Genomic DNA, 13,159 nt, shown 5'->3' with positions numbered 1-13,159 from the left:
TAACATGAATAACCAGAATAGATCAACCCCCCCAAGGAAAGATATGGCAGATATAACTTAAGATCCCATTCATAAACAGATGGCTGAGATGTCAGAAATCAAATTCAGAATTTGGATTGCAAACAAGATTAATAGAATGGAGGAAAATTTGCAATTAGAAATTCGAGGAGCAATTCCAATGTTGGAATTAGAAATTCGATGAGAAATTCAAAAGTTGTCTCAAGAATTCAACAAATTTAAAGACAAAACCACCAAAGATTTTGACACATTAAAGCAAGAATTTGCAGCCCTCAAAGATCTGAAAAATACAGTAGAATCCCTCAGTAAAACAGTGGAGCAAGCAGAAGAAAGGATTTCTGACATTGAAGACAAAGTTTTTGAATGCTCTCAAACTCTCAAAGAGGAAGAGAAATGGAGAGCAAAAACAGATCATTCTCTCAGAGAGCTCTGGGATAATTCAAAGAAGGCTAATATCTGCCTCATTGGAATCCCTCAAAGTGATGAAGTAGCTTTACAAGGCACAGAGGCCCTTCTCCATGAAATTATGAAAGAGAAATTTTCAGACATGCCAAGAGATTCTGAAATTCAGATTAGCAGACAGTGTCAGAACCCCAGCACAACACAACCCGAACAAGAAATCCCCCAGGCACATCATAATTCACAAAAGTTCTTATGAAGGAGAAAATTCTGAAAGCAGCCAGACGTAAGAAATACTTTATGTACAAAGGGAAGAATATTAGAATGACTGCAGATCTCTCTGCTGAAACTTTTCAAGCCAGAAGAGGTTGATCATCGACTTTTAATCTCCTAAAACAAAATAACTTTCAACCCCAGATCCTGTATCCAGCTAAACTGAGTTTCATATGTGATGGAGAAATTAAATACTTTAATGACATTCGTATATTGAAGAAATTTGCCATAACCAAACCAGCTCTTCAGGATATTCTCAGACCTATCTTCCATTCTGACCAGTCCAATCCTCTACCATAAAAGTAAACTCACTCAGAAACTTTTGGTCAAACTCCAACTTCCACGGGGGTGAAAGGATTAAAAATGTCCACTGGACTTTAAAAAAATTCGATACCCAAAATTTTACCAGACTTATCTATATTCTCCATTAATGTGAATGGCTTAAACTGTCCTCTAAAGAGGCACAGATTGGCTGACTGGATACAAAAACTCAGGCCAGATATTTGCTGCATAAAAGAGTCACATCTTACCCTAAAAGATAAATATAGACTCAGGATGAAAGGATGGTCGTCCATATTTCAGGGAAATGGAAATCAGAAAAAAGCAGGTGTTGCGATTCTATTTGCAGACACAATAGGCTTTAAAACAACAAAAGTAAGGAAGGATAAGAATGGTCACTTCATATTTGTTAAGGGTAATATTCAATATGATGAGATTTCAATTATTAATATCTATGCACCCAACCACAATGCGCCTCAATGTATAAGAGAAACTCTAACGGACATGAGTAACTTGATTTCCTCCAGCTCCATAATAGTCAGAGATTTTAACACTCATTTGGCAGTGCTGGATAGATCCTCCAATAAGAAGCTGAGCAAAGAAATTTTAGATTTCAATCTAACCATCCAACATTTGGATTTAACAGACATCTATAGAACATTTCATCCCAACAAAACTGAATACACATACTTCTCATCAGCCCATGGAACATACTCTAAAATCGATCACATCTTAGGTCACAAGTCTAACCTCAGTAAATTTAAAGGAATAGAAATTATTCCTTACATCTTGGACCACCATGGAATAAAAGTTGAACTCAGTAACAACAGGAATCTGCATGTTCATACAAAAACATGGAAGTTAAATAACCTTATGCTGAATGATAGCTGGGTCACACATGAGATTAAGAAGGAAACTGCCAAATTTTTGGAACAAAATGATAATGAAGACACAAATTATCAGAACCTCTGGGATACTGCAAAGGCAGTCCTAAGAGGGAAATTTATAGCACTGCAAGCTTTCCTCAAGAGAATGGAAAGAGAGGAAGTTAACAACTTAATGGGACATCTCAAACAACTGGAAAAGGAAGAACATTTCAACCCAAAACCCAATAGAAGAAAAGAAATAACCAAAATTAGAGAGACTTAAATGAAATTGAAAACAAAAGGATTATACAATAGAGCAATAAATCAAAAAGTTGGTTTTTTGAAAAGGCCAATAAAATAGATAAACCTTTGACTAACTAACCAGGTAAAAAAGAGTAAAATCTCTAATTCCATCAATCAGAAATGACAAAGATGAAATAACAACAGACTCCTCAGAACTTCAAAAAATCCTTAATGAATATTACAAGAAACTTTATTCTCAGAAATATGAAAACCTGAAGGAAATTGACCAATACTTGGAAGCACGTCACCTTCCAAGACTTAGCCAGTATCAAGTGGAAATGTTGAGCAGCCCTATATCAAGTTCTGAAATAGCATCAAGCATACAAAATCTCCCTAAAAAGAAAAGCCCGGGACCAGACGGCTTCATGTCAGAATGCTACCAAACCTTTAAAGAGGAACTAGTACCTATATTACTCAACCTGTTCCAACACATTCTATTAAGCAAATATCACCCTGATCCCCAAACCAGGAAAAGACCCAACAGGAAAAGTATAGACCAATGTCACTAATGAATATAGATGCAAAAATATTCAACAAGATCCTAACAAACAGAATCCAGCAACACATCAAACAAATTATATATCACGACCAAGTTGGTTTTATCCCAGGGTCTCAAGGTTGGTTCAATATATGTAAATCTATAAATATAATTCAGCATATAAACAAATTAAAAAACAAAGACCATATGATTCTCTCAATTGATGCAGAAAAAGCTTTTGATAATATCCAGCATCTCTTCATGATCAGAACACTTAAAAAATTGGTATAGAAGGGACATTTCTTAAACTGACAGAGGCCATCTACAGCAAACCCACAGCCAAGATCCTATTGAATGGAGTTAAACTGAAATCATTTCCACTCGGATCAGGAACCAGACAAGGTTGCCCATTATCAACTCTGCTCTTTAACATTGTAATGGAAGTTTAGCCATTGCAATTAGGGAAGAAAAGGCAATCCAGGGTATCCACATAGGGTCAGAAGAGATCAAACTTTCACTCTTCACAGATGATATGATTGTATATCTGGAAAACACCAGGGATTCTACTACAAAACTCTTAGAAGTGATTAAGGAATACAGCAGCGTCTCAGGTTACAAAATCAACATTCATTAATCAGTAGCCTTTATATATACCAACAATAGTCAAGCTGAAAAAACAGGCAAGGACTCTATTCCATTCACAGTAAAGCCAAAGAAGATGAAATATTTGGGAGTTTATCTAACAAAGAACGTGAAAGATCTCTATAAAGAGAACTATGAAACTCTAAGAAAAGAAATAGTTGAAAATGTTAAGAAATGGAAAAACATACCATGCTCATGGCTGGGAAGAATCAACATTGTTAAAATGTCCATATTACCCAAAGCAATATACAATTTTAATGTAATCCCTATTAAAGCCCCACTGTCATACTTTAAAGAGCTTGAAAAAATAATACTTTGTTTTATATGGAATCAGAAAAAACCCCGAATACCCAAGATATTACTCAGAAATAAAAACAAAGCAGGACGAATCACGCTACCAGACCTCAGACTATACTATAAATCGACAGTGATCAAAACAGCATGGTACTGGCACAAAAACAGAGAGATAGATGTATGGAACAGAATAGAAAACCAAGAGATGAGCCCAGCTACTTACTGTTATTTGATCTTTGACAAGCCAATTAAAAACATTCAGTGGGGAAAAGATTCCCTATTTAACAAATGACTGAAGACTGAAGACTGAAACTGGACTTACACCTTTCACCATTAACTAAAACAGACTCTCACTGGATTAAAGATTTAAACTTATGACATGAAACTATAAAAATACTAGAAGAGAGTGCAGGGAAAACTCTTGAGGAAATCGGTCTGGGCGAGTGTTTTATGAGGAGGACCCCCGGGACATTGAAGCAGCTTCAAAAATACACTACTGGGACCTGATCAAACTAAAAAACTTCTACACAGCCAAGAACACAGTAAGTAAAGCAAGCAAACAGCCCTCAGAATGGTAGAAGATATTTGCAGGTTATGTCTCCAACAAAGGTTTAATGACCAGAATCCACAGAGAACTCAAACGTATAAGCAAGAAAAGAACAAGTGATCCCATCTCAGGGTGGGCAAGGGACTTGAAGAGAAACTTCTCTGAAGAAGACAGGAGCACGGCCTACAGATATATGAAAAATGCTCATCATCTTTAATCATCAGAGAAATGCAAATCAAAAGTACTTTGAGATATCATCTAACTCCAGTAAGATTAGTCCATATCACAAAATCCCAAGACCAGAGATGTTGGTGTGGATGTGGAGAAAAGGCAACACTTCTACACTGCTGGTGGGAATGCAAATTAATACATTCCTTTTGGAAAGATATTTGGAGAACACTTAGAGATCTAAAAATAGATCTGCCATTCAATCCTATAATTCCTCTACTAGGTAAATACCAGAAGACCAAAAATCACATTATAACAAAGATTTTTGTACCAGAATGTTTATTGCAGTGCAATTCATAATTGCTAAATCATGGAAAAAGCCCAAGTGCGCATCGATCCACGAATGGATTAATAAATTGTGGTATATGTACACCATGGAATATTATGCAGCCTTAAAGAAAGATGGAGACTTTACCTTTTTCATGTTTACATAGATGGAGCTGGAACATATTCTTCTGAGTAAAGTATCTCAAGAATGGAAGAAAAATGGCTTGGCACCTGTGGCTCAAGAAGTTAAGACACCAGCCACATACATCTGAGCTGGCAGGTTCGAATCCAGCCCCGGCCCGCCAAACAACAATGACAGCTGCAACCAAAAAATAACCGGGCATTGTAGCAGGTGCCTCTGGTCCCAGCTACTTGGGAGGCTGAGGCAAGAGAATCGCTTGAGCCCAGGAGTTGGAGGTTGCTGTGAGTTGTGATGCTATAGCACTCTACCCAGGGCGACAGCTTGAGGCTTGTCTCAAAAAAAAAAAAAAAAAAGAATGGAAGAAAAAGTATCCAATGTTCTTAGCCCTACTATGCAACTAATTTATGGCTTTCATGTGAAAGCTATAACCCAGTTATAATCTAAGCATATGGAGAAGAGGGAGAGGGAGGGGAGGGGAGGGAGGGGGGAGGATGGCGGAGGGAGGGTGATTGGTGGGATTACACCTACGGTGCATCTTACAAGGGTACATGTGAAACTTAGTAAATGTAGAATATAAATAAGAATATAATATAAATAGAATATATAATATAAATAGGATATAACTAAGAAAATGCCAGGAAGGCTATGTTAACCAGTGTGATGAAAATATGTCAAATGGTCTATAAAACCAGTATATGGTGTGCCATGATCACATTAATGTACACAGCTATGAATTAATAAAAAATAATAATAATAATAATAACAGAAGGCAGGAAAATTAAAAAAAAAGAACAGGTGTACCTGAGTGGTATATATAAATACCCTCCTACATGCATTAACATCTATGTAACTTGAAGTTGATATACCATTGCCAGCAGGAGGACCCATGCTATGAAACAGTCCACTAATAAATACCTACAGAATAAGCAATGGAATTTTAAAACTTAAAAAAGACATCGTCTAGTCCAGTGGTTCTCAACCTTCCTAATGCCGCGATATATTTTCATTGTTACAAAGGGGTCGCGACCCACAGGTTGAGAATCGCTGGTCTTGTCCAACCACTCAAGATGGCCAATGTCATACTGTTGGAGGAAATAAGACTCAAGGTCCATAATCTCAGTATAAGAATATTTTCATTCTTACAGGCTGATTTACTCGTCAATTGAAGAAATGAAATTTTCTCCTCTGCCATCTATTTTCACTCCTGAATACCCACTCCAGCACCTTACATCTATTTATTCAGTCTTCCAGACTGGGGATTTTTCCAGAGAACAACTCAGCCAAATCTGTAGTGAGCACTTTGCTTTCCTTCCCCTTCACAGTATAAACCATTCCGTTATTTCCACTTCTTTCCGTGTCCTCTCAGCTCCCTGTGGCCTGCTGACTGCGGGTATCCCCAAGACTCCATCTACTCACGCACTGTCTGCTCATGTTCCTTCAATAAGAGAACTGACTTGGATTTTCTTCCTGAGTAGAAGTCCAGGTATTGTATTTTTTAATGAAAGAACCTTTCCCTCAATGAACCTAAGAGAGGACTAAGAAATAAACTATTGCAGTAAAAAAAAAAAAAAAAAAAATGAGGATCTGCAATCTGTGTATGACCCACAAATCTAACCTCCAGACTCATATTTCCAGGTGTTTCCTGGATATTTTTACATTATTTCCTCAAACTTCAACGTCCCTCACCAAAATCCTCTCTCACTCCACGTATTTTACTCAGCTTCCTGAGGGTATCATCAAATCTCCATTCATGTGAGTTCAGAACTTTGGTCATCTGACCCTACTACTGTCATCCAGTCCTACTGATATTTTTTAAAAAATTCTTTGTGCTCAATTTTAAACTTGTTTTCTTTTTAGATTCCACAGAAACCACCATAAACTTGGTTTTCATCAGCCTCTCAGCCAGTCTCCCTATCTCCAACTCCTTTATTAAACATCTATTTCATCATGTTAACCTCTTAATTAGGGTCTTCTTCTCTAACCAGAGGGCTCTACACACTATTTTCCTATGTACTTTCTCATTCCTATGCCTGCCCACAATAAATCCCAGAGCTAAAATACACATCCTGTTACCTGGCCAAACCTGACTGCCTTCAGTGGTGGTTCACGTACAGACTCCTCCATGAAGCCTCAAGAGTTCTTGAATTCACTGTCTACATACCGTGAATTTTGGTACTCAAATTCCAACTAGTTTATATGTTAACTTTCTAAACATATATGTCTTGTCTCTTGGTATAGCTGTAGGAACCACATTTTTCTGAAACTATCACAATAACTATACTACATTATATAAAAATGAGGCATAGTTGTTAAGAGAATATTAGAGATAGAAAATGTTGAGTTCAGATTCTGGCTTTGTTCCTTTCTAGCTGGGTGACTTTAGCCAAGTTACTTAACCCCCACAAACTTTCTTTTTTTTTTTTTTTTTAGGACACATTAAAATTTGCTTTAATACTTCTTTGTGGGGGGGAACCACACTTGTAGTGAATGAACAAGAAACATTTTTATACTATTATTTGTATCTACCATGCCATGAATTCACAGGGGAAGAGGTTCCAGCAGCTCAGGGAGGCACCTTGCCATTTAATGTGACAAAGTGTTGATTGACTTTTGAATTCGTGGGAAATAGGTCCCAGCACCTTGTATCACTGTTACATGGGGACTATTGGTTATCTTGTGTGCCCCTGCTGTACATATATTATGCCTGAACTCATAGGGAATAAATAGGTTCTTGATCCTAAAAACATGGGTCCACTGGTACTCCTGTGTGCTATGTTATATGCTTATCATGCCATGAATTCATAGGGAATGGGTTCCAGGAGCTCAGGCTCCTTTCCATTAGTTCTCACAAAGTAGGCTTCTCTGGGTGGCGCAGGCTGGCGCTTCAGTTGAACCCAGGTACCTTTCTCTTTGGCTTCCTTCTTTTTCTGATCGTTTTCCTTCACACGTTTCAGGAAGCTATCTCGGCTCTTAGAGTGCTTAATATGCTCAATACGAACATTAATCCTCTTCGCAAGGATCTTGCCCTTAACTTGTTTGTTTCCAACAATGCCAACAGCATGCTGGGTAACATTGTAAATTCTTCCAGTTTTGCCATGGTAACATCTGTGTGGCATGCCTTTTTGAACAGTACCCATTTCCTTGATGTCTATAATATCACCTTTCTTGTAGATTCGCATATATGTGGCCAAAGGAACAACTCCATGTTTTCTAAAAGGCCTAGAGAACATGTATCGGGCGCCTCTCCTCTTTCCCTTTGTCTTTGTCATTTTGGTGAATTACTGGAAGGTGGCATCTCCCAAACTTTCATACCTATAAAATAATGTCACCTACTTCATGGTGCTGTTATGCAGTTTAGCTGAACGTGTGAGTTATGTGTACGCGCATGCACACACAATGTTTAACATGGTATCTGGTCTACGGTAACCACTTACAGCTATTACAATTTTGCATACAATAGGCACTCCTCTATGTTTAATATTTTAAATTGCAAAGGTCATGCTAAATATTTTTTATACCATACTATCAAGATTCTATTTCACGAAGTTCTATAGATCACCATATTTAGTAAAAAATTACTTTTTAAAACTCTATTCTGGAAGAATGGAAAAGGTCACTTTCAATCTTCAAGCTGTGCCCAGTGGACAAAAACTGATGTATAAAATTCTGTGCAGTTCCATCCACACACATAACCCATTCAAGCATGATTTTCAGCAATTATCCATTTTGATAATGGAGTTAAAGCAAAATTAATTCTTTGGGAAGGCCTGCAAAGTTTCCAAGTATCCAAGTGAAAGGATAAAGATTTGGTGACATGAGATTGCTAGACCCTGTCAAAACCTGGAACTCAGTGATTGGTGACCATAACCAGCTTTTGCTATGAAAAAAAAAAGGCATAATAAGCTTTCCTTTAGCCAACAAGGCTATTGGTGGTTTTTAAAAGTGTAAATGTTGCAATACAGTGCATTAAAAACCAACATTCTGGCCTTTTAAGGCTGAGGTTATTCTTTTTTTCCCCCTAATGAAACAGAGATTCTTTTTGTGCACAGGTCACAACTTTTCCTACGTTAAATCATACTGTATTTAAAAAATCAGATACTTCAGCTCCACCTTTGTGGAGGAATATCTGTGGCCAAAGGAACCAGGAATATCTGTGTTCTCAAAAGGAAGCTGCATGCATCTGCATGAAGAAAGTCAAAGCCATCGTCTTTTCTCCATCTGCCTTGGACCTCCCACCACGTTGGGCAGCTGCAGGGCAAATCTCTTCCTGCACCACTACCCACACTGCTTCCCTTCTAAGACCCCAGCCTCCTTACTTCTGCACCCTGAGGCAGGGACACTGCATGGTCTTACCGCAGACGTAAGACGAGCGAGAATTTCATCACTGCTTTCTTCGGAGTCTTCAATTTTCTGATGAGACCTTCGAAAAAGAAAGAAGAAATTACTCATCAGCTGTGGCTTCTCAAATTTATCTACTATGTTAGGGGGAAGAAGGGCCAAGTAATGGCATTGTTAATATATTAGTGAAAGTACTCATGCAAATACTGTTGTGTCAGAATGCCACAGGAACACAACCCTATTGCAGGTCAACTATTCCTTCGAAACTAATTAGCAAGAACTTCTTCACAATGCACCAATTGAATCCTTAGGACCATGTATTGTTCTCCAAGTCATACAATAATAACTCTGACACAGATTTACACATGTGGGCATGCATGAAGTAGATTCAAGTAGAAGATGGTTAAATGCTTAAATTTCCTCTAAATCTAAATGAAATACAGATTTTAAAAATATGAAATGTGAATTATCCCTTACAACTGAGTTTCAGCCAAAATAAATGTACTCTAAAATGGTGTATTACAGGCCTAATACCATGATGGGAATTACAAGGAATACAAAAGGCAAAAGAACTGTGCTTTTCAAGAGACTGTACCCCATTGAGAAGCCCAGGAAATTATACATATGTTAAATAACTAATAAGACATGTAACAGTGTAAGATTGATTTGTTTGTTTAGGGGTGAAAAAAATCATCTTTTTAATTTAATTCAAGAATAAAATTTTTGCCACACAAATGTATATGCTAACATATAAAATGATCTACTTCTAAAGAAAAATCTTATAAACTACACCCCCACCACCCCCGGTGTGGTAAAAAACAAAATTTGACTATTGCCAATTGAATACATAAAATTGTCTCCCAGACCTATTTCACAAACAATCCCTTTCAATACATTCCATGGATGTGGAGGGATTCAAGGTAATTGCCCTGCAGAGCAATGTTATCAGAATTGCAGTCCAGTGATTGATTTCAATCTCGGGGACTGCAGCGGGCCAGCTGGAACACTAGCCTTGTGGGGCAAGAGGGCTTCTCCCAGCTCATAGAAGAGAAAAGCTGGTTGGATCAATTCTGGTATTGGCTTCTTGTTTCTGTAAATGTTATTCAACCCTTTTCCAGGAAAAAAGTCACACCTTTCAAATCATGGCAATGAATTACAAACCACTGTCTTTACAAGAATTGCAATACATAGGCATGAGGCAGGGCTGTTGTCAAATAACTTAAGTGTTCAGTGGAGCAAAGCGTTTGAACGCCTGCTAACAGTCTGCCCAATAAATAAAAAAAAACAGTGAGAACTGAGCATATATATATATATATATATTTATTTATTTAAAGTTACCTGGATGGGATGTTTCAAACAATAGGCTTTATTATGAAAGTTCCTTGTTCACAAGGGTGAATTTACTGGTTCCATATAAATGAAGTTATACTGGGAAGAGATCTGAAACCCTGTATGACCTAAGCCACCATACCATGTTGACATGATTAAGCTGCAGTGACTGAACAGATCTGACAGGAAATGAAGAGCACCCGACCAGGCCTCTGCAGTGAAGCGTGGGCCGGCTGTGCCTTTTCATGTTCCTGAGGTCCCACAGATACCTGAAGTATTAGATAATGGGTGTGAGGTATTTTGCACTCACACAGATTCTGTCATGAAGCGGTTTCCAATAAGCTGCTGAGAGGAACTCAGCATTCCAGGGGCAGCTCTTGGGTACATGACTGATAATGGCTATTTCATGAGTAACGGCTCAGCTGCTGCTGTTTTAGTGACAAGTCATTTAGTCCCTGTTCAGAAGCAAAACTATATTTCATCATTCTTCCAGCCTGACAAAGCATGCCATGGCAAAACACATTTCTTATGGAAATTTGTGTGTAAGACAGAGTAATGATCCTCTGAGAGCTGTCCCAGAGTCCATATCCACTTTTATCACCTCAATCATCAGGATTTTCAGCCAGAACTCCCAAGTCTTTTCCATCTGCCTTCAAAGTGGCTTTCGGTGGCAATTCCAGGAATGGTATTTTCACCCACCTGGGGATCTTAAGGTGAAATCAGCCTCCCTCACCCTGCACTCATCTTGTTCCTGCCCTCACCAGTCTACTGGTAGCTCTCAGGACTCCTGGGTTCTGCTCACCCTGCAGCCATTCCATCCCTCCTGACTGCCTGCCTTTGGTCAGGCCCCAGATCCTCTCTGACAGAGAGGCTTGGCAGGAAGGGAAGGGAAATGACTAAACTTGAACACATTATTTTAACCCAGTTCTTTGTCTCTGGCTTCTCTTCCCCCAACCAATCCTCAACAGACACCAGGATTACCTTTCTAAATCCTAGATCTAGTCTTGCTATTCCCCAGGCTCTAAACCTTCAGTGATCCCCACTGCCTACAGAGTGTTCTAGAATTCAGAAATATTCCTCCCTCCCTGCCATTGTGCCCCTGCACCTCACCTGACCTAAAGGAAGGTTATGGGAACAGGACTGGAAGTAACAGGCAGGGCCTGAAAAGAGACAGAAGAGGGAGGTAACATTCAGCCACTCCGCTTCCTCCTTTACTAATGCAGTCACTTTTACCTAAGCCCCCTCCCCAACTCTAGGCTAAAACACCCAGAAACAGCAGACTCTCTTGCCACAATAAATGTATTTTTACAAAATATAAAAAATTCTGATTCCATCTATGTAAATACACATCAACGCAACCCAAGAAAATTAGATCAAAATATTAATAATGAAATAGATGTGGCAGAGGAGAATGGAGGGTACACGTAATACTGGCATAATATTGTCCATTATTATTAAAGGGGGCTGTGCTGCTGCACTGTGGCTGTGGGTCTGGCTTGTCAGTGATTAGAGAAGGGAAACAAAGAAACTCTGGGTGGAATCAGCAGGTGACGACAGTGAAAAGTGATCTAAGATAGAAAAAGAAGAGAAAGAGAGTGACACTAGGAGTGAAGATCCACCCCTGAGGGTTTAGGCCAACAGGTGCTCCGCTTCAGGAATTCCCAGGCCTGCTTCTCAACGTCTCTGCTCACCAACAGCCCAAAGCAGACCTGGTCATTCTCCAGGGGAAAGTACAGTGAGCTGGTGCTACAGGCAGATGCCTTCGTAAATTTGAGAGGTCTGTAATATCTACGGGCGCCATTTGAGACTGCGGGGACGGCAAAAGCCTATGGTCCTTCTGCCTTTGTCCCTCTAACCATCAAACTGGACATGTTACCTACCATTCTACCCACCCTCACCCAAAAGGAAAATCACAAAATGGAAGGTCCTGCCTTTCCTATAGTCTTTCTCACCTTAATTGATGGCAACTTCATCCTTCTAGTTGGAAGTCATCTTGACTCCCCTCTCTTACAGCCCACCATGTATCTACCTGAATGCCGACTGGCTCCTCCTTCAGGTCATCTCTGTCATTTGATCACTTCTCACCACCCCCATCACCACCACTGTGGCTCCTGCCACAACACCTCTCACCAGGACCATAGTGGTCTTACTGAAATGAAAGTTAGTTCATATCCCTGTGTCTAAATCCTTGAATGGCTTCCCCTCTCATTCATAAAGCAGTCTTTTTTTTTTTTTTGGTAGAGACAGAGTCTCACTTTATCACCCTCAGTAGAGTGCTGTGGCATCACAGCTCCCAGCAACCTCCAACTCCTGGGCTTAGGCGATTCTCTTGCCTCAGCCTCCCAAGTAGCTGGGACTACAGGTGCCCACCACAATGCCCAGCTATTTTTTTGTTGCAGTTCACCAGGGCCAGGTTTGAACTCACCACCCTCGGTATATGGGGCTGGTGCCCTACCTACTGAGTGCCAGTACCCACAGGCACTGCCGAAAGCAGAGTCTTTCATTTGAAAATAATTAAATGAATAAAGAATTTTTATATTCCAGGCATACAATGCAATGACTTATTCATACATTGTGTAATGATTATCACAATCAAATTATTAATTAGCAGATAACCACTGACACTGTACATTAGAGCTTCAGAATTTGCTCATCTTATAAATAAAAGTTTTTGTATCCTTTGATTAACATCTCCCCATTTCTCCTACCCATAATATCCGTATTTTAAACAGGTCTGTTTTGCTTAATACAGCAAC

At 39.1% G+C, this 13,159-nt stretch overlaps 1 protein-coding gene across 3 annotated transcripts in view; it reads right to left on the bottom strand.

Moving 5' to 3' along the window:
- The window catches only part of RAPGEF5 (Rap guanine nucleotide exchange factor 5), a 271,113-nt gene that overhangs the window by 192,559 nt on the left and 65,395 nt on the right, over window positions 1-13,159 (bottom strand). For all 3 annotated transcript variants that reach the window (XM_053609433.1, XM_053609434.1, XM_053609435.1), the window contains exon 6: window positions 9,090-9,156. In XM_053609433.1, coding sequence (XP_053465408.1) covers window positions 9,090-9,156 — 67 coding nt within the window. The remainder of the gene's footprint in view (window positions 1-9,089; window positions 9,157-13,159) is intronic.

Source organism: Nycticebus coucang, chromosome 11 (genome assembly GCF_027406575.1).
Source record: "Nycticebus coucang isolate mNycCou1 chromosome 11, mNycCou1.pri, whole genome shotgun sequence".
NCBI classification, from domain to species: Eukaryota; Metazoa; Chordata; class Mammalia; order Primates; family Lorisidae; genus Nycticebus; species Nycticebus coucang.
This window is presented reverse-complemented; position numbering and strand designations above follow the sequence as displayed.